This window comes from Vulpes lagopus, chromosome 3, assembly GCF_018345385.1.
Source record: "Vulpes lagopus strain Blue_001 chromosome 3, ASM1834538v1, whole genome shotgun sequence".
In the NCBI taxonomy this organism is placed as follows: Eukaryota; Metazoa; Chordata; class Mammalia; order Carnivora; family Canidae; genus Vulpes; species Vulpes lagopus.
Window position 1 is genome coordinate 96438828 of NC_054826.1, and position 19645 is coordinate 96458472.

General features: G+C 51.6%; 1 protein-coding gene across 8 annotated transcripts in view; it reads right to left on the reverse strand.

The window, feature by feature from the left end:
• The window catches only part of CUX1 (cut like homeobox 1), a 363660-nt gene that overhangs the window by 21394 nt on the left and 322621 nt on the right, over window positions 1-19645 (reverse strand). For 2 of the 8 annotated variants that reach the window (XM_041747112.1, XM_041747108.1), the window contains 3 exons: window positions 17435-17623; window positions 11683-11947; window positions 6057-6878 (listed from right to left, as the gene is read on the reverse strand). The exons of 3 other annotated variants lie outside the window; for them this stretch is intronic. In XM_041747112.1, coding sequence (XP_041603046.1) covers window positions 6161-6878; window positions 11683-11947; window positions 17435-17623 — 1172 coding nt within the window. In that variant the 3' untranslated portion in view covers window positions 6057-6160. Of the gene's footprint in view, window positions 1-6051; window positions 6879-11682; window positions 11948-17434; window positions 17624-19645 lie in introns of those variants that run through there. 3 more of the 8 variants (XM_041747106.1, XM_041747105.1, XM_041747107.1) reach the window with 3 other exon arrangements.

Genomic DNA, 19645 nt, shown 5'->3' on the forward strand with positions numbered 1-19645 from the left:
ATGGCCCCAAGGCCTGGGCAGGTGCGGGCAGGGCCTGTGGGTGGGGGAGGCTGGGAAGCTGCATATCCTCCTTCCCTGGAGAGGATGAGGCTCCTGGGCTGCTGGGGCAGGAAGCCCAGCTTATTGCCCACCTTGCCCCTCCTCTGCCTTCCTGATTCACTCTGGATAGTTTGGGCTTCTGCTTTCAGCACATCTCTAAGGGTTCACAGGCTGGATCTTTCTGGAACTTTCCCTGGGAACTTGTTTCCTAGTAGTTTTCATCTATGAAAAGGCAGAAACTGGTGGGAATGGAAACCCTGTCCTCACACTGGGCCCTTTCCTCAGCAAGCGAGCCAGGGAATGGAAGTCTGTCATGTTGGAGGCCCAGGCCACCATCTTGTCACTTGGGGTGGGAGCTCTTGGGGGGTTCACGAAGGTTCCCCTGTTGCCACCAAGGCCCACGTGAAACCACAAAAGCATTGGGGGAGGGGGGATTTCTAAGGGTGGGCTTTTTCTGGCAAATGCCCAAGCACACCGTGATGGCACAAATCCTTAGGTTCCCACTTCTGATTCTTTTCCACCAGAACACTCTGGCCACCAGAGACGGTGGACTCATGTCTAGTCAGCAGCTCTGAGGGCTGGGTTTTTGTTCTGCACTGCATAGAAACGGGTATATTCTTTTGGGAAAAGTCACGTGATCGAAGACTGGGTTTGCGGACTGGGTGGGAGGTTGGGGGGAAGGCCATCTCCCCTATTGTCCTGGAGACGCTTCCAAAGGAGGTCTCACAGCAAAGCTGAAATCACAGCATCCCGGTGCCAGAGGCAAATAAGGATGGAGTCTCCCAATGCCAGGTAGGAACCCTGGGGAGGTGTCCTCACGTGGCCAGTTAGGGGCAGCCTAGGGCAAGGGGAATGGCTCTGACGGATCTTAACAGCTGAGCAGGAGCGGGCTGAAAGCAAAGGCAGGCCGGAGCAAGGCCCTCTGAGGCCCGAGACCACACGTGCCTGCAAAGGAAATAGCTGTCAGAGTGTCAGGAACAGGTGGAAGTCAAGAGAAAAATCCATGTGCTTTGCGGAGCACAGCTGTCTTGTCCATGCTGTGCTCACAAAAGGGAAGAGGGGAAGAAGCCTGCCCACCAGGCCCAGACACACTCACGAATGCCATGCTTCTAGTGCTCTCTCCTCCTCCACCCACCCCCAAGAGCCTGCTTGTGCCTTGTGTTTCTGAGGGGAGCGGGAGGAGAAGGAATGTCAAGTGGTAGCACAGATGAGGAGTGTGCTGAGGGAGGACATCCAGGGAGGGGCATGGCAAATAGCCCATCACACTGGCCACACGTGCCTGAACCTCACCTTGCTGTCTCCCCTGCACAGCTGGCTTCCTGGCCTCCCAGAGTGGCACCCTGGGATGGCTGAAGGCAGACTCTTGTTTTTACAGCCTGTGGAGAGGCGCCTGTCATAGTGCATTTAAGGCAATGGCTGTTGTCCCCTAGCTCAAGATGGAGTAAGTCACTAACACCGTTTCACTCTGTGCTCATCCCAGGAGGGCGTGCATATACTCCTCCTGGCTTCTCTGCTTTCTTCAGTGAGGTTTGCTTTTCTAAAATGAAAGGGATGAGAAATGTTGCATAGAATGTCAACAGAGTTCATTGGCCAGTGCTGCAAGAGAAGGCGGGGGTTCAGGAGGAATAAAGATACCCAGTCCACCTGCCAGGCAGGCACCTGCCTGTGGACTAGGCCATGGGGTGACCCTTGTCCCAACCTCTTAGGGCATGACTGGGGCATGATCTTAGGGCAACCAGCCACCACCAGAGCTTTCCTTCAGATTAGAGTATAACCATCTGCCTTCCTCTTGGTTTGCTCACATCTGCATGACTGCTGTGGCTCTGGTCAGGGAGGCAGGCAAGGTCTTTCCTTCCTATAGGGCTGGCCGGCTGGGCCCGGGGGTGGGGTTACACAGGGAGGGTCTCTTGTAGCCACAGAGAAACACTCAACCTAAAGCTCTGGGGCACTGTGGGTCTGGACCACAAACCAGCAGACCTGAACGTCCATGTCAGACAGGATGGTTTTTAAATGGGGAGAAAACAAAGATGCCAAAAGGAAGGACATCAGGCAGGGAGGCACCTGTGCTCTGAAAGTTCAGGGAACCGGTCCCCAGGGGAGGCCACAACTGTCATCTTTTTGCCTCAGTCACTCTCACAGACCTAGTGGCCATGGTTTCATAGTAGTCCTATGAGTCAAGATCCTGGCACTTCCAGACTTCTCTAAGCCTGCGTCCCAGGATAGTTTGTGGACCATGAAGTCAGCTCTGAGAATCACGGAGTTGAGCTAGCTGACTGTGGCAAGGCTTTCTAAAGAAGAGCGGTCTGACGGACGGAAATCCCAGACATCCTGACCGATCCAGAGGTTCAAGGCTGGCGGGTACCCCAGGCGCCAGGCGGTGGAAGCGAGTGCACACAGGTCTAGGACAGAACCTGCACACCTTCCATCCTAGATACACCACAAGGAGTGTGGGTGGGAACCAGGGGTCAAGAGACTGAACGTGAACACCGCCCTTCCACTGAGCCTCCACTTAGCAAGCTAAGTAATGGCAAAAACCTTAAGTTATGAACACTGCTTCCAATTAACAAAAAGAAGCCATTTAAAATGGTATAATGGGGCTTGTAATTAAGTGTTAGTGTTTTATATAGAACTGTTTTCCCCAGGGGAGAGGTACAAATCAGCTTTTCAAACTGATGGAGCAGAAAGAGGACGAGGTCGGCTGCCTGTGGGAGCTACTGCTTGGAATGCCAGCCAGCTGAAGGTAAAGCCCCCCCTCCCCGAGACGATGCTGTTCAAGGCACTTGAATATTGCTTATCAAGATGAAAGATCAACCCTTAGGCTCAAACTGAGGGGTGCAAACTGAGGAGGGGGGACACTCCCCTGACCCCCTGGAAGGTTTCTGTTATTTAGTGGCAGCTCTTAGAAGTATTATAGACAGTGAAAGCTCAACATAAAAGATTGTAGGGTTGGGATCACAATTAAAAAAAAATAAATAGAGAAAAAAATACAAACACAGAACTGCAAGCAAACTTTAACCAACTGATTGTATCGAGCACCCAGATGTTAAGTCTGGGGGAAAAAAAAAAGGTAGAGTGGAAATCAACAAAAACCTAGTTAAAAGCAAAACAAAACAAACACTAACAAATCAACAAAACCCAACAAAAAGGACTAAATCGCTTGGAAGAGCCAAAGTGGCTGTTTTAGACTGTTACTATTTGGCCACTAGGATGGACAAAACTCTACTTTCTCAATTTCCTCAGATTTAACAACTTTGTAAATAACAGTCATGCCTTTAAAACTAAAACACTAGCCTAATATTTCTGGTTAACTCCCTGCTTTCAATTCTAATGAAAATCAGATATTCAGAGATTCATCACACACGATGACAAAATTCCCTCGAGGTTTTCGTGGAGAGGACACCACAGTACTGTCAGGGGCTCTGCTACTCACTGTCCTAGGGGGTCACTAATGCAAATTCGCTCTTCTTAACGCACCTGAATCACCTGAATCGAGCCAGATGTTAATCTGTTTCCCCTTAAGCTCCTCCATTTTGAAATCTCTCTTCACTGAACCAGGTATCAAGTTCAGAGATGATGCGACCATCAAAAGACAAACAGCCTGCCTCCCAGCCTCCTAGAGCCTTCTGAAAACTTCTCATTCATGAAAAGGCATTGTTTTTAGTGTAGTGACTCTTAAATTTGTGAAAACTTGAACTAAGTGCTGCAGTTGCAGGTTAAAAGACTGTAAATGAACTACATAATTCCTAAAACATCATGCAAGAAATGTGGTTTCACATCTTACAGTCAAAGTCCTACAAGTTAATTAATACAAGCACACTGAGGTGTAATAGCGGGAGCATACCTTGAAAATTATAACTCCCTCCCACCCCCCCCAAAATCAAAAAAGGTAATATTAATTAAACTTAAGAAATAATGAATGCACCATTAAAATGCCATCCAAAGATGTTGACCTAAGACAAAGGTTTCAATGATACACAATACGGTCAAAAAGTTTTCAATCAGTAATATACAGTATGACAACTACATCTTGTAAATTATACCCAATACTGCCGGCAGTCTATCCCTCTAAAGAATATTTGCCCCTTTCATCCCTTCCTAACAATCAGATAATAAAATACAGCACCTATAAATAAGCAAAAAAAAATATATATATATACCGAAATCATCTATTGTTAGTTTAAAGATATGGCAATAAAGGAGTCTAAATTAGCAAACTTGTAGAAGCCATAACTGATAAAACAGCTTATTGAAAAAAGGTGGCAGTAATGCACTCTATGTGTGCACAGGTACTTAAGAAAATACACAGACGTATAAAATTGCACACACGCACACACGCACACTCTCATCCACCTCTATTCTCACGCATATACACATAGACAACAGGAGGAATCAGAGACAAGTTAGACTTCTGATTTGTACTTAGACTGCCCTAGACTGTGCATAAAAGAACTGTTCCAAGAGGCAGAATAAATGGAGGGCCAAATGAATGGTCTGGTCTGGAAGTGAAGAGCAACGACGTTTTGGTGTGACTGTGGGCCACCTCTATAGGGGTGGGAGCAGAGCCCAGACTGCCACGTTCTCTCTTCCGCAGGGAAGGAAGCTTCCCACAACGTCAACAGTCCTCAGTGCTTGTGGTGGGAAGAGCAGGGTGGGGGTCAGGGGGCAAGGAGACAGGGGGAGAGAGAGAGAGGGAGAAAGAGGGGGAGAGAGGGAGGGAGGGAGGGAGAGAGAGAGAGAGAGAGAGAGCGCGTGCGCAAGAGCCCTGCCCAGGCCCGGGGAGCAGCGGCCCCTGGTGGGGCTCAGTCCATCAGGCGCCCGGGAGAGTGCAGTGCGGTGTGCTGCCTTCTGTGCCAAGGAAAGCCTGCTGACTACGCAGGGTGGGCCCCTGTGGCCCCCCGACTGCCTGCTGCCACCTGGGCGGCCCACTCTTTCCTCCTTGCTTTACATGCTCGCACGTGTGCAGACGCATTAACACAGACGTAGACACCATAAATTAAACAGAATGAACGGGGACATGCTACAGTTCTAACTTGTCTCCTAAACCTCCGAGATATGAGGTCTGATCAGCGTGCTCTGCGGTTAGAGGTTAAAAAGCAGATTATAAAATACCTAGATTCGGATCTTTTCTTTTTGTCCTGATTTGGCCTAGAATGGAGTGTATTAAACAGACTCTGGCCAGCAAAAGCCCAGAGTCAGTTAAAGCTATGGATCAATGTGCACTACATGTCAGGATTCTATTCACGTACAAGAAAACACTACGTCAGCTACCACAAAATCAGATAGTTTCCTGATGTGACTTCTCTTTTCGTTAAAAAATATGTGGAGTAAATGTGTTTTATTTTAATTCAAAGTTTCAAACGAGAAGATTCTTTACTTGAAAATATTTAGGAATCCAAACTAGTGTGTTTAGAGTCGGTTTGACTGTGCAATCTCTTAGTGGCAACTGAACAGCTACAAAAACTTTCTTTTTTAATTTTTCTGAAAAATCCCCCCTCCCCCCTTTTTTTCCTGGTTTAAGAAGATAATAGTGTATTATCGCTCTGAAGCCATTAGATGGCAGATAAAAAGCCCCCTTTTAATATGTGGGTTTGATTTTTTTTTTTTAAAGCCCACACGAAAGAGGAGGGCGCAAGGCAAAGCTGTAAGAGTTATTCCAGAACCTGTGGAAATCACTTAGGGCAATAAAAAAAACACTTCAGGGTACAAAAAAGCTCGACTACACATTTCCGTTTTCTTCCTTGAAAACACGACATAGATTGGGCTTAATGCTCCTTTGTTTTCTATATGCACCTTGGCCTATGGCGATTTTGCCCTGTGGCCCGCAGGGCGGTAAGTGCGCAACACGGTCCAGGCCGCGGAGTCGGCGCCCGCCCCTCTGCCCGGCCTGGCCCGGCCCGGCCCGGCTCGGCCAGGTTCGGCCCAGCTCGGCTCGGTCAGACTCGGCAGGGCTCGGCCAGACTCGGCCCGGCTCAGCCCAGCTCGGCCCCGCCCGGCTCGGCCAAGCTCGGCCCGGCTCGGCCCGGCTCGGCCCGGCTCAGCCCAGCTCGGCCCCGCCCGGCTCGGCCCAGCTCGGCGCGGCTCGGCCCGGCCCGGCGCGGCGGGACTGGCGGGCGGCGCCCTCTCAGAACTCCCATTCGATGGGCTCCTCCCGGCTGGCGGCCTTCTCCAGGCGGTGGATTATGCTGTTCAAGTTCGCGGCCTTCTTCTTCCTCAGGGGGTTGTCTCGAGAGTCCCTGGCGCCCGCCGCCTCCGGGAGGCCGAAGAGGCTCTGCAGCGAGCTGGCCCTGCGGGCGGCCGCCGGCGCGCTGGTGCTTGGCAAAGCGGAACTCCTGTCGGCGCCGTCCCGGGCCCGGCAGGGGCCCTCCGCCGGCGGGGCGGCTGAGGTAGCGGCGTCCTCCCCCGCGGGCGTGGCGGCGGCGGCGGCGGCGGCGGCGGCGGGGTTTGGCACGGGCCCCGGGCCGTCGGCTGGGCCCTCGGGCGGCGGCGGGGGCGGCGGGGGCGGCCGGGGCCGGCCCTCCTCTTCCGCGTCTTCCGGGGCCGGGGCCCCCGAGGGCGGCGGCTGCGCCTTCTCCGCCGGCCTCGGCGCCTCCTCCCGCTCCTCCGGGGCCACGGCCGCTTCGGCTGGCCCTCCCTGAGACTTGGCGGCGGCCGCGGGGCCGCCCGACTCCTCGGCGTCCGCGGCGCCCGGGCCCTCGGCGGCCTCCACGCCGTCGCAGCTGTCGCCCTCCGAGCTGGGCGCCGCCCGGCTGCTTCGGGCCGACGGGGAGTCGCTGGCCCCGGCCTGGCCCTGGCTCCCGGCCTGAATCTCCTCAATGAACAGTTCTCTGCGGATCCGAGACCTGCGAGACACAAGCGGTAGGGCGCCGTGAGCGGGGCGCTGGGCAGGGCTCGAACTCCCCCCAGCTCGGCGCCTGTGCCCGAGTCGGCCCTTGGGTGGTGCCAGCCCCTCTGTCCCACGAGGACGGCGCCCCGTGTGACTTGTTCAGTGGCTCCTTCCCTCCGAGCCGGCTGTGGATGGCAGGTCCCATTCTCTGCACACCCGGCGCCGGCATGGTGCTTGGGACACAGTAATAAACGCTGACTGGACTAGGAGATGGAAATGCAGGATGGAGGGTAACCACCGCTCCCTCATCAGGACTTCATGGGAGAACCAGTGGGTAGACAGTGCCCAAACCGAAAAACTTCAGTTGTGGTCTCTGAGCCACACAGGTCAGGGGTTAGGGCCCAGGCAAGGTTCCACCGAATTAGGTTTCAACCAGTTCCCTCCTCCAAGAGGAGAAGAGCAGGGAAGGGTCACTTTCCATCAAGCGGGAAGGAGACCAGATATGTGCTCCAACATATCAAGCACGTCGAAATCAAGCTGAGTCCTGCCTACCCGGGAATGTGTGATCTCCTTTGTTGAGTCTGAAGGAAACTGCTACAAATGCGCCCTGGCCTTCCCTGTTTTTGGGCCCTTGGTGACATCAAGAAAGGGTTCCTCTTAAGTCTGTTTTTGTGCCAGAAGTTTCTCCTTCCATGGGCTCACAGTTCTAGGCTCAATCAGAAGTCTCTCTAGGTGGTTATTCCAGAGAGCTTAAAAGCCTCTGATCAACGTGCCAACTGCTAGTGGAAGACCATTCTCACGTATAGATTAAGCACGAAGCCGACTGTTTGGCAGAAACTGGGCCTGCCAAAAGACCTTGGGTTAGGCATGCAATGAAAATATTTTCTGCAGTACATAGAACCCAGTAGAGGTAACATATTTTGAGAACCCACTACGTGCCAGGCCTTGTGTTGGACGTGGGGAGTGTTGAAGCCAGGGGGAAATCTGGCTGTAGTTTTTATATCAGAACCCTGGTGGTGGTGATGTGTTCACATTGTTATATGCTCCCTGTACAGCCTGAACTCTGACCCTTGTTCTGAGAATAGTTTCTGAGTGAGAACTGCAGAACAGCCCCCTCCTACCCAGGAGTTCCCTCCTCCTTCTCTGGGGCTATCACAGGGGCCTGTGCAGTGCAGACCCTTGTCAATATGTTCCTGGGCACTGTGCTGTGAGGGCAAGCCTACTCTGCTGCCTTTCAGGCTCCTTGGAAGCCAAGAATGCCAGTTGGGGTGAACACCTAAATCCCATCCCATCCTGGCTGGGTAGGTGGGAGGCTAGATGGGCAGGCCAAAGATCTACCACTGAGTCCCAGGGGGCAGAGTGGCCCAGAATAGAGCACAGGCTTTATGGAACCAGGCCAACCTGGGTTTGAAATCTGGCTTTGTAAACTTACTAGCGACACCGCTTAGAAAAAAAGGTCCTGAACTGTTTTGAGCTTCAGATTTCTTATCTGAAAAATGTGGAGAATAGCATCTTCCTTGCAGAGATGTGAAGAATAAAATATTGGTGTATTATGTAAGACACAAAGTAGGCCCAGGGAAAAGAGGGGACTATTCAGACCCTTTACCTGCCTTTTGAATGATAGAATCTGTCGGTAGGTGCTAAGCCTGAGGTAAAAGGGCTGGGGGGAGGGGGAAGGAAGGGACAATTTCCTGCGTGGGGCCTGGCATTCTGGCTGCCACCCTCAGCAGCTCATCTGAGGATCTGATGAGAGGACACATCTGTAGTGCTCCTGGCTCAGTCCTGGCACATATTCTATGCTCAGCTGATAGGAGACATTCTCCTTAGTCTAGATTTTTCTCCATGTCCATGAAAAAATATTATCTTCTGATCTATAAAGACCAGGTCCTAGGAGCGGATCTTGTTTTCAGGCCAGTCACACAAGATTCACAAGATGCTATGGTGTTGAGGGCTTGGAAGAGTTTCTACTGGGTGGTCCTGCTCTTCTGGGAGGAGATCAGGTGTCCTGTGGTAGGTATACTGTTCTGGCATTTCTGGCCCTGTTCCTGGGTAAACGGTCACCCTAAGATACTTCTACTTCCCTGAGGGTGAAAGGATAAGAGGAAGTAAAAATGGGCCTAAAAATTGATTTCCCCTTCCCCGTTATTCCCTGTGGGTGCTGGTGGAATGGGGCAGGGTGGGGGAGGGGGAACTTCTCCTATTTAACTCCTGTAGAATGAGAAACTATCCCCTTCCTTAGGGATTTTTTTTTTTTAAGATTTTTTTTTAAATTTTTTATTTATTTATGATAGTCACAGAGAGAGAGAGAGAGGCAGAGACACAGGCAGAGGGAGAAGCAGGCTCCATGCACCGGGAGCCCGACGTGGGATTCGATCCCGGGTCTCCAGGATCGCACCCTGGGCCAAAGGCAGGCACCAAACCGCTGCGCCACCCAGGGATCCCCTCCTTAGGGATTTAGTCTATGTGTGCCAGTTCTTATCTGAAGCTCTGTGGGGTCTATCAGGCTAAGTTGGTCTCTGTTTTAAGCATTTAATTGGAGGAGCTAAAGCCCTGGATGGAGCACTCACTCACTCTCTGCTCTGCACTTTGCCTCCTGGGTGACCAAGTGACTTCAGTTCTTTGGGCTTTATGCCAGTTCTGAATGACCTAATGCTACTTCTCATCTGACCTATTTTGTGGTTTGCAAAATTCTTTTCAGTTCTTTTTTCAAGACCCTGCACATCTCATATTGCTTCCTGGGTATTTTTCTGGATCTCTGCAGCTGAAACAAATCTCTGCCCTTGGTTCTTCCATCTGTCTTAGTCCAGCCTGCTTTGTTATGGTTATTTTTGAAAGAAAACATTTACTGAGCATCTACTCCAGATCTGGAGCTGAGCTTATTTACTGAGTTTTGAGGTTCTACTGCTCCTCCTCCTTTCTCCCCCTTCTCTATTTTTTTGACTGTGTACAGTTGAATTTGCTCCTGTTAAATGTACACTTGAGGCCTCTCCACAGTGAGCAGCTGACCACCTGTGATGGAGCGGGCATTACCATGGGTGTCAGCAAGATGAATGACGGAAGCTGAGAAACCTGGAGAGCATGTGCCCTGGCCAGGAGGCAGTGACCACCATTCAGCTGGGGCCTGTAGGGGAGATCGATCTGTGGAAAAAGGTGACCCTGGTGAGGCCAGGGGAAATGGGTTTCTGGAGCTGTTTTGTAGAACTGGTGGCAACTTCACCCAGATATTCAGCCATCTCGAGTTCCCATACTTGCACTAAAATGGACATAGCTTGCGGAAGATGCGAAAGTATATATTCAAATGTGCCTGTGTGTCTAGAAAGTGAAAATGGGATTGCACAATACCTGGCAAAGGGAGGCTCTGGGGGAACCTCTGCCCAGGTTCTCATTCATCCTCCTTCATTTCCCTTGTCTACTATTCTTAAACTTTCCTTCCTTGTAGAGGGAGCTCCATTATTGTACCTACTAGCCTGGCTCTGCCTCTGGTTTTATCTCATCAGTAAATTTAGGATGAATAAGTGGTTGTGCTCAGCTCATGTACCTTCTTCTATCCTGGGAGTCAGCCCGTAGACAGGGAGGCCTGTGGAGGACAGTGCTACCATGATGCATGTAAGCTTGCCTGGTTCCAGGGGTCAGGTAGCAGGTCTGTTTGGCTCTCACACTAAGCTACAAATGCTAACCTAGCTTTCATCAGCAGTAGAGCTATTATTTTGGCTCCCGTCTAATATTTTAAAACCTCCCACTTTGCTTAGCACCTGGGGGTGAGGGTGGGGGGTGTACTGGGCCTCAAGTTTACTTGGTAAACTGCAGCAGAGCCAGAGACACTGGATCCTCCCTGTGGCCCCCAAGTGTCTAGGGTATTCTGTTGTCTGCTGTTTCAGCTAAGTAACCAGAAGTGCTCCACCTGCACTGGCTACACGAGTCTTTTTCACCTGGGTAGAACCAGGAACACCTGCTCCAATTTTTGTTGGGGTCTAGAGAAAATGACATTCTGATGAGAACCAGCAACTGAGATGGTCACTTATAGGGCATTAAATAAGCAGATCTTCCTATCAGGCCACTGGGAAGTCTCGGTTTCCAGCAGAGGAAGTCTGGATTACAGCTATGGTCAACAATCCATTATGTGTCAGTGGATTTTCATGATCTAATACAAATATTTTACCCCAGGCAGGTTTTTTTCTATGGGAGAGCAGTAGGCCCTTCTGCCTCGGTCAGTTACTTAACCCCTATGAGTTTTAGGCTTCCACCTGTAAAATGCAGGTAGAACTATGTCCCTTAAATGATTGTGAAGATCATGTGGAATGGTGCTGGTTAAAACACTTGGCTCAGTGTCTGGAGATGTGGTAGATGTTCAATAAATCTTCATTAACTTGTGAACTTGCCCAAAAGCTCACATGACTCAATTTATTTATCTACAAAACTAATCAAACTAATTTGGAAGATAATTCTGTATGAGATCCTTTGGGTCTCCACTAAGAAACATGTGCCGCTATGGCATCATGGATGCCTACATTCTCTCTTACTAAGTGATAACTGTTTTCCTGGCCATGGCAGACATGGATTCTCTCTAACCACGTGACCCTATATCTTGGGAGTTAAAAACTCCAGTGAAAGATAAAGAACCGACTAACTGACCAAACACCAGGCTTTTAGTCCCTAGCCTGCCAGGGCCAAGTCCCCAGGCCATTGTCCGTGTGCACCATTAATGGCCATTGTCTGCAGGACAGAGTAGCCCAGACTCTTCCCAAGGGCTGACAGTGCGCTCTCTTGGAGCCCTGGCCGGGGCCGAGAGCCGGGTGGAGCCGGACCAAGCCAGTCCGTACCTGTAATTGTGGAACCAGTTGATGACGGTGCTGGTTTTCAAGTTGAGCTGGGTGGCGAGTTCTTCGATGGTTTTTGGTGACGGGTATGGCTTTTGCTGATAAGCTCGTTTCAGAGCTTCTTTCTCTTCAGGAGCCAGCACCACTCGGGGTTTCTTCAGCTGGTGCTGGGGCTGGGGGCTGGCGCCCTGGCTGTAGTCGATGCCCACGGAGGGGGGCTCGCAGGGCTGGCTGTCACTGACCGAGCTGTGCCGCCGCTTCATGTATGCTGAGGGAAGGAGAGCAATCAGACTGAGCTGCGGGCCCTGCTGCAAGGTCCACCCAAGCCCCTGACCCCCTCAGAGCACCGTGGTGCCCCGTCAGCTCACAGTTACTTTTGCATAGACTGTGCCAGCCGGCTGTTCTGTCCTGCTCTCCCAAGAGTGTCTCACAACACTTGGACTAGGACTGTTTGGAAAACCCAACACATACTCATCGAGGACCTGCTCTGTTGTAATGTGAGGTGGCTGGCTGTCCAGCCTAATGGCTTAGTGGGGGATGCAGAGAAATGTAGATGCAGAGAAATGACCCCAGTAGAATGCAGTGAGGGAGGCAGGCACAGGGGACTGGAGAGAGATCAAGGGAGGCTTTCCATGAGAATCTTGAAGGCCAAGGAGTGATTAACCAGAAAAAAATAGCGATGAGGTTGAAGATGGTAGGGGGCTGTTCCAGAAAGTAGGACCAGCACGTGCAAAGACCCAGGGGCATAGGATGGCACAGTTTGGAGGGGGGGAGGGGGAGGTGCGCATGCGCATACACATGGGTGTGTGGAGGGGGATGGAGGAGCTGGAGAGATGGGCAGAGTTTGGGTAGGCCGGAAGTTTGGACTTGACCATAAAGTCAGTGGGAAGAAATAAAAAGGCTTTAGTCAGGGGAATGATATGATCAGCTATACGCCTTCTGGAAAGGCTGTTCTGGCTGCAGTTAGGAGGATGAAGTAGATGGGAGGGCTTGCAGGAAGATGCTCAGTTAGGAGGTAAGAGATAAAGATCAAGACCAGGGAGGTGGTGGTGGGGCTGGAAAGAAGCAAAGGGCATGGAGGTGGTAAGGGCCAGAGCTGACAGGAGTGGGGGACAGATTCCTGAGGGAATGGAGAACGGAGGAGCTGCGTGGTTTCAGGCTGGGAGGTAAGGGGGGCACCAGTGTTTTTGGGTTGGGTGCCACAGAAGAAGGGAGAAGACAGTGATTTGATCTTGGAATGGTGGAGTTGGTGGGGTCTCTGGGTTGCCCACATGGAGATGTCCTGTAGGCAGGGGGACAGGCAGGTATACAGCTCAGAAGAACAGTCTGGGCTAGGAAGAGGGATTTTGGACTGGAACGGAAACTGAGGTTGCAGTCTGTGCCATGGAGGACAAAGACCAGGGCTGAGAATGGCACCCTGAGGGACACCCACGGGCAGAGTGGACCGTCCCCACCCCAGGAAAAAGCAGCCATGATGGGAGGAAAACCAGGAGACAATGGTGGGAGAGAAGGGATGAGTGAGGAGAGATGATCGACAGTGTCTGCTGCAGAGTCTGACGAGGACCCAGGAGGGCCTCTGGCTTTAGCGGTTAGGATGTAACTGGAGAGCATGGTGAATGGGCACAGTGGAGCTGTGGGAGTAGAAGCCAGGCGGCTGTAGGGGGAGTGTGGGACAGGAGTTGAGGAGGTGAAGGCAGTGAGCATGAGTTATTATTTTAAGATGCCTAAATGTAAAAGAACAGCCAGAGGTAGTATGGCTTCTAGAAGGGAAATCCGGGGCTGAGGGCGGATTTAAAGACGAGAGCAAGCTGACAGTGTTGCCAAAGCTGAGGGGAGAGAGCTGCAGGTACAGGTGAGAGAGACAAGCACCACAGGTGCATCAGGAGGCAGGCTGGGGGTGGGGAGCTGCAGGTAGACACAAGCCTCCGGGGACTGAGGTGGGAAAGCTGGTGGGCTACGTTCTCCTGATGGAGGAGGGAAGGCAGGAGGAAAGGTGATCTGAAGTGATAGGACCGAGCCATGAGAGTGGTGGTGGACAGGGGTGGCCAGGAGTGGGGAGAAGAGCAGGGTACCCGCTGAAGCTAGGACCCAGATCTGGGGTGATACCACCCATGGAGAGCTGGGATCCTCAGGTCCCAGAAGCTGGGGAGGATGGGGGCAGAAAATCAGTTTTGAAATCTCCCTGGATGAGGCAGGACATAGTTATGGGGGAAGAAAGCAGTCCAGGGGCTGTGGTCTTGAGAAAAAGTTGAAAGTGACAGGAGGCTGGTGGGTGAGGGAGACAAGGGGCACTAGAAACAGCCGCTAGAAGGAGCCCAGTAGGGAGGGCTCAGCCCAGGAGAGAAGAGGAGGTGGATGGAGGGTGCATAGTACTCTGGGAAGATGCACCTGCTCTGGAAGGGGCGACAGGACACAGCGCAGCAGCCCAGCAGCTGGGGAAGAGCAGGGTCCTCATGCTCTTGATGTGGCTTTTACACATGTGGGAGGACTGGAGGGGGTAGTGGGCAGCAGGCAGCTGCGAAGGAAAGGGGACGCACCTCCAGATTCAAGTTCTCTGTTCTATGCTGTTGGGGCTTCACCTGCCTCCTCTGCCCTCACACGTCGCCCGTTCCCCACTATGCTTCAATTAAAAAAACCATTCGGACTTCTCCAGCAAATGAGTCATCCATAGAGAGCTTTCTAGTGGATTAGCTTGGAATATGGTCTGAGAATTCCTTTAAACTTCTTAGAACCAATGGAAGATGGGGCATAGTATTATTGAATTCGAGCAGCAGGTGGGAGGACGAGTGGCTGTTGTAGCAGCAGTAGCAGCAGCAGCAGCCACCATGTGTTGCGCAGTCCTCCCAGTTACGCCCCAGGAGAGGGACTGTCACCATCCCTGCGGACAGATGAAGAAACCGAAGCCTCGGAGTGAGATGATCTGCCTCAGGCCACACAACTGCTAAGTGACAGATGTGAGGTCTGACCTACGTCTGCTCTGGGCGGTGATGCCTGCTCTGTCCTGTCTGATGGCAGCCAGCGCCCCCACCCCACAGCTGGGGAGACGTGACAAGCCACGGACACACCCTTTGGCAGCACTGACATTTGGGGCACAAATAAATGTCAGAGGAGAAGCCTCTGGATTGTCAGGGTCCCTCTACAGCCAGTGGGGAGAGGAGCCCATGAGCTAGCCCAGGTGGTGCCTGTGTGCGTCCAGGGGCTGTGTGAACAGGTTGGTTCAAGGGCCATCTCATAAAGGGACAGAAAGCAGAAGGCAGACCAGGGTGGACACAAAACGTTTACAGGAAAGGTAGTAGGAGGGGAGGAGAGCAAAAAGGATTCGAGCCAACGGGAGAAGCGGCACAATCTTTCTGCTTGGGAAGAGAAGGAAGCACAGTGCATATGGGAACCCTACAGGCTGAATTACCCAGTGCAGAGTTTTCCATCCAGTCTAGACTGGGAGCATGACAGGCTTTCGTCTATTTTAAAGGAACCTGACTTATCTTCAAAACTCATCTACTGAGCAGTTACGCGTGCTGGTCGTTATACTCAGTATGTTCTTTCTGATCTCACAACCTGAAGAAGTTCACGTCACTCTATGGCCTCATTCTACAGAGGCAGAAAATTAGACCAGGGAGCTCCTTAGCTGACTTGCCAATTTATGATTATGTTTAGGAACGCAGCTGAAAAGGCATATCTTCCCCCAAAGAAAAGGAGTATGATGCAGTGAGTGGCCAGAAAGAAACAAGCCTGGTGTGGTCTGTCCAGCCGGCCGCTCCCACTGGGTGGACAGCCAGTAACAGGTGGAAATCACAGGAAGTGCTATCAACCACAGGATGTCTGGCTCAACCACTGTTGTGTCTGGGGGAAGGCTCCTCTAGTGAGCATCCCTGCTAGAGGGAGAAGACAGTGAGGCCACAGCTGCTTTTAGGGACCTTGGGATACGAGGAGCAGCCTGGGCCCGGCTGGAACAGTAACTCTTTTGTAACACAAGATGGCGCCCAGAGCCCACGTTGAAGGAGCAGAGGCCTAGGGAGCCCTCAAAGATCTACTTGTGGGGGCAAGGGTCCTTTCCTAGTGGCCTACTAGGAGACACACACCAGGGGGTGGTAGAACCAAGGCTGTCCTGCTCCTGATGCCTGCAGCACTGGGGGGCTGTTCAGGGGGTGGCCTTGGAGGGCTGGCACAGGAGGGGGCTCCCTGGCACTGGGAGCAGCAGCCACACAGAGCTCAAGTTTGCAGACACTGCCTTTGGAGAGAGTGCAGAAGGCTTTAAAATTGCTTGGTGGGCGCTCATAATCACTGACTCTTGGTAATGGATATATTGGGTTCGTGATACCTTTTTACTTTTTTTGTTTGAAATTTCCTAAGGTAGAAAGTTAAAAAAAACTTTTGGGTGTGATATGGCACCAGGCGCCTGTGGCTGCCCAAAGGGCTGTGGCCTAGGTCAGAGCCTTGCTCTATGCACCGGAGGGTGGACCATAGTCCACTGGAGGGCCCTGGGTGGTGGAAGCCTGCTGTATGGGCACCAGGAAACAACACACATCTGAGAGTAGCAGCTCCAGAGGCTGATAGCCTGTGACCTTGGTTTCCTGCTCCCTACTTATGCCAGCTGTTGAAATCAGGCAAGTGTCGCAACACCAGAGCCTCATCTTTGCTACAGAATCCGCCAATGCTGGACAGAGCTGTGTCTGGACTGGGGTGGGGGTTGGGGGTGTCTCAGCACAGCACCTGGCAAAGAGAAGGCTCTTGGAGACTGGAGTCTCTTTGTGATCTAAGGGCCCAGCCCCACTGAGCTCCTGGAGGAGACACCAGCGCTGCTTGCTTTCTCTGGAGACCTAGCCCTTGTCCTGGCTGGGTGACAACACTGCCACTAGGCTGGCGGTGAAGAGCAGACTCTCTCGGTGAACTAAGAGGATATAAGCCTGGGCTCCATGCCCAGCCCCTGGCTCAGATATGCCTCAGCCACACGGGTGGCCAGTGCCTTGTCTCCACGTCTAAGGGATTCAGAATCAGCCACTCTGTGTGCTCAGGGGAGGATCCACTAATGGGGAGCAGCAGGGAGAAGCAAACCAGGAGACTGGGCAGATACTACTTGCTCCCGCCTTGGGATCTCCCCTGTGTTGTGGCCTCCAGAGTGTAGTAAGAATTTGGATCAACATTCAAGAGGGCTCAAGAAGTCTGAATCCTACACAGCCCCACAGACTATGAAGAAATAGCAAGAGAGACCTGTTCTGGAAGGAATTTGCTCCTCTGTTTGCTGGGCTGGGTGACCCTTCATGGAGGTGCCTAGCTTCTCTGAACCCGAGTTTTCCTTGTCTACAAATGTGTTTATTAATGATCTCTCTGATAAGATATGGTATGGAAGCCCCTGGCATGTGGTACATGTGCCCGAGATCTACTACCCCATGTACCCACCAAGACAGAGACAATACACAAATGGGCCACCATGGAGCGCTGTGCTGTGATGCTAACTTCTTGGTGGCCTTGAAGAAGGAAAAAGGTATGGTGACTGCGCGGGCAACGATGAACTGTCAAGAGTGCCCCCCAAAGCTAAAATGTATTTGGGTTCAGTCCCCTGGGGAGAAGCAGTCACAAATCTCCCCAGTCCTCGTAGGTACTCATCAACTGATGATTGTCAAAAAAACCTTTGCCCTGCCTGACAGTGATCTGGCCACAGATAAATGTCCCTCACCAGCTCTGCACAAAGGCTTTAAGAGAAGCAGTGCATTCAAAGATGAGAAAGCAAGTGGCCAGAGCAGGCAGTGGGGCTTACCTTTCTTTTCCATGCGTTTCATGTCCATCAGCTTCTCCACGTTGTTGGGGTCATTCAGCCATAGCTGCATCCGGACAAAAGGCTCCCGTCCCTTCAGACTGAGCTTGTGCCAGGGCTTTGGGCGAGCCAGGAGGTCGGAGACGGAGCCTTGGGTGAGCCCTAAGATGGTCTCCCCGAATAAGCGCTGACCTGGTGAGAAAACAGAAGGGAGGTGTCAGGACTGAGATCTAGGGATCTGGAAGGGCAAGTATGTGCCAAGGCTACAATCAGACACAAGGTTTGAAACCCCAGAATCTGGTCAACTGGGTCCTGCCTCAGGGAAAGCACTTTCTAGAAGTGTTTCTTCAGGGGCACCTGGGTGGATGGCTTAGTTGGCTAAGTGCCTGACTCTTGGTTTTGGCTCAGATCATGATCTTGAGGTTGTAGGATCGAGCTTCGCACAAGGCTCTGCGTGTAGCACAGTCTGCTTGAGATTCTCCTTCTCCCTCTCCCTCCTGCTTATGCTCACATGTCCTCTTTCTCTCTCAAATAAAATCTTAAAAAAAAAGAGAGAATCATTTCTTCAAATTTCTTCAACCAGTGTTGTGACAAATTCCATTGGTGACAGTCAGTCCTACCCTTGTATTCTGTGGGCATACAACATTTCTCTCTCTCTCTCTCTCTCTCTCAAAAAAAAAAAAAAAAAAAAAAAAAAAGCCTTCAGGCTTTGGATGTACCGAGGCCTGGGTAACACACCTGCAGTGCTTATCAGAGGTGGTTAATCCCTCGCCCAAGCTCAGGAGGTTAAGTAGCACACAGGGAGCCCTCTCTTATACAACCTCAAACCACAGGGCTGTCTGGCTCCTTTCACGATTAGCAAGGTTATCCGGTCTTGCTGAGAAAACAGGGCACTTGACCCAAGGTCACAGCAGGAAAGAGGAGAAAGAGCCCCTCAGCTCTGTTTTTCTGAAAAGCGAGGCCATTTCCAATTCTAAAGTCTCTTCCTGCAGTCTAAGCTGCCTCTGCTGACTGGTGCTCAAAGGGGATCAAAACCCCTTCCTCGATGCCTTTTCTCCGAGGCCGTGGCAGGCAGCCTGCTCCCCAGGCTGATCAGAGGGAAATCTGCTCTGGAGAGCAGTGCGGCACCAGCTCTGCCATGTTCGTCAGAGGCTTAAAAAGAAAATTCCTCTTCTCTGAGAGCCATTCAGCTGCAGGTTAAGAGGGGCTGGCACTTTTGAAGGCGCAAATGGGAATCACGCACAACCTGAGCGACCAGATGGGAGAACGTGAATAATAGGACTTATTAGGTGGAAATGGAGTCTGGGACCAGACTGGCCAGTGTCTGGTGCCACAAAGTGTAGGGAACAGGACATCCAGGCCCAGAGAGCTCTGCCCCTCCGCAGCAGGGTGATCGTGGATGACAGGCTCATTGCCTCTGTCTGTGAGAGGGAAACCCCACCACCTGTGCCCATACGGCAGGTGTGAGAAATGGCAGAGCACCTCCTTGTAAAAAAGTTGGGCTTCAAGTTGAAATTTACTGCATGGAATGATTTCGATTTGAGAAAAAAAAAATTGGCAGGGTATCTTTTTTTAAAAAAATTATTTATTTGACAAGGGGAGAGAGAGAGGAGAGCCAGAGTGAACAAGAGTGCAAGAGCAGGGGGACTCTCCATTGAGCAGGGAGCCCAACATGGGGCTCAAGCCCAGGATGCTGAGATCAAGACCTAAGCCAAAGGCAGACGCTTAACCGACTGAGCCACCCCGGTGCCCCGGGTCTCAATCATTTTGACTTAGAGATACATTTACCAATTTCATAAACCTGTGGTTGCCTGCATTTCAAATTCTTAGTTTAGCCTATAAATATCCTAAGTCCTTACCAGATTTTTGTTGTGGTTCTTTTAAATTTTACCTAATTCTAATCTAGCAGATGAATCTCGTTTCAGTCCAAGGAGCTTGCTATGTTTGGGGAAGTGATATATGTCATAAATAGCTAGTTACTACTTGCTTGACCCACTTGGTTGGAGGGGCAGGGGAGGAAATCAAATGAATATTCTTGGAAATTTATATTACTTCTAGAGGTTTCATAGCAGTGGCTCGATTGTTTTTGGGTCATGGACCCACTTGAGAAGCTGAAGAAAGCTACCGACCCTTACCTGATAAAATGTGCATACACATGCACTCTGCCCATGATTTTAAGAGACTGACCTGTGAACACCTCAAGGTCTCAAGTCA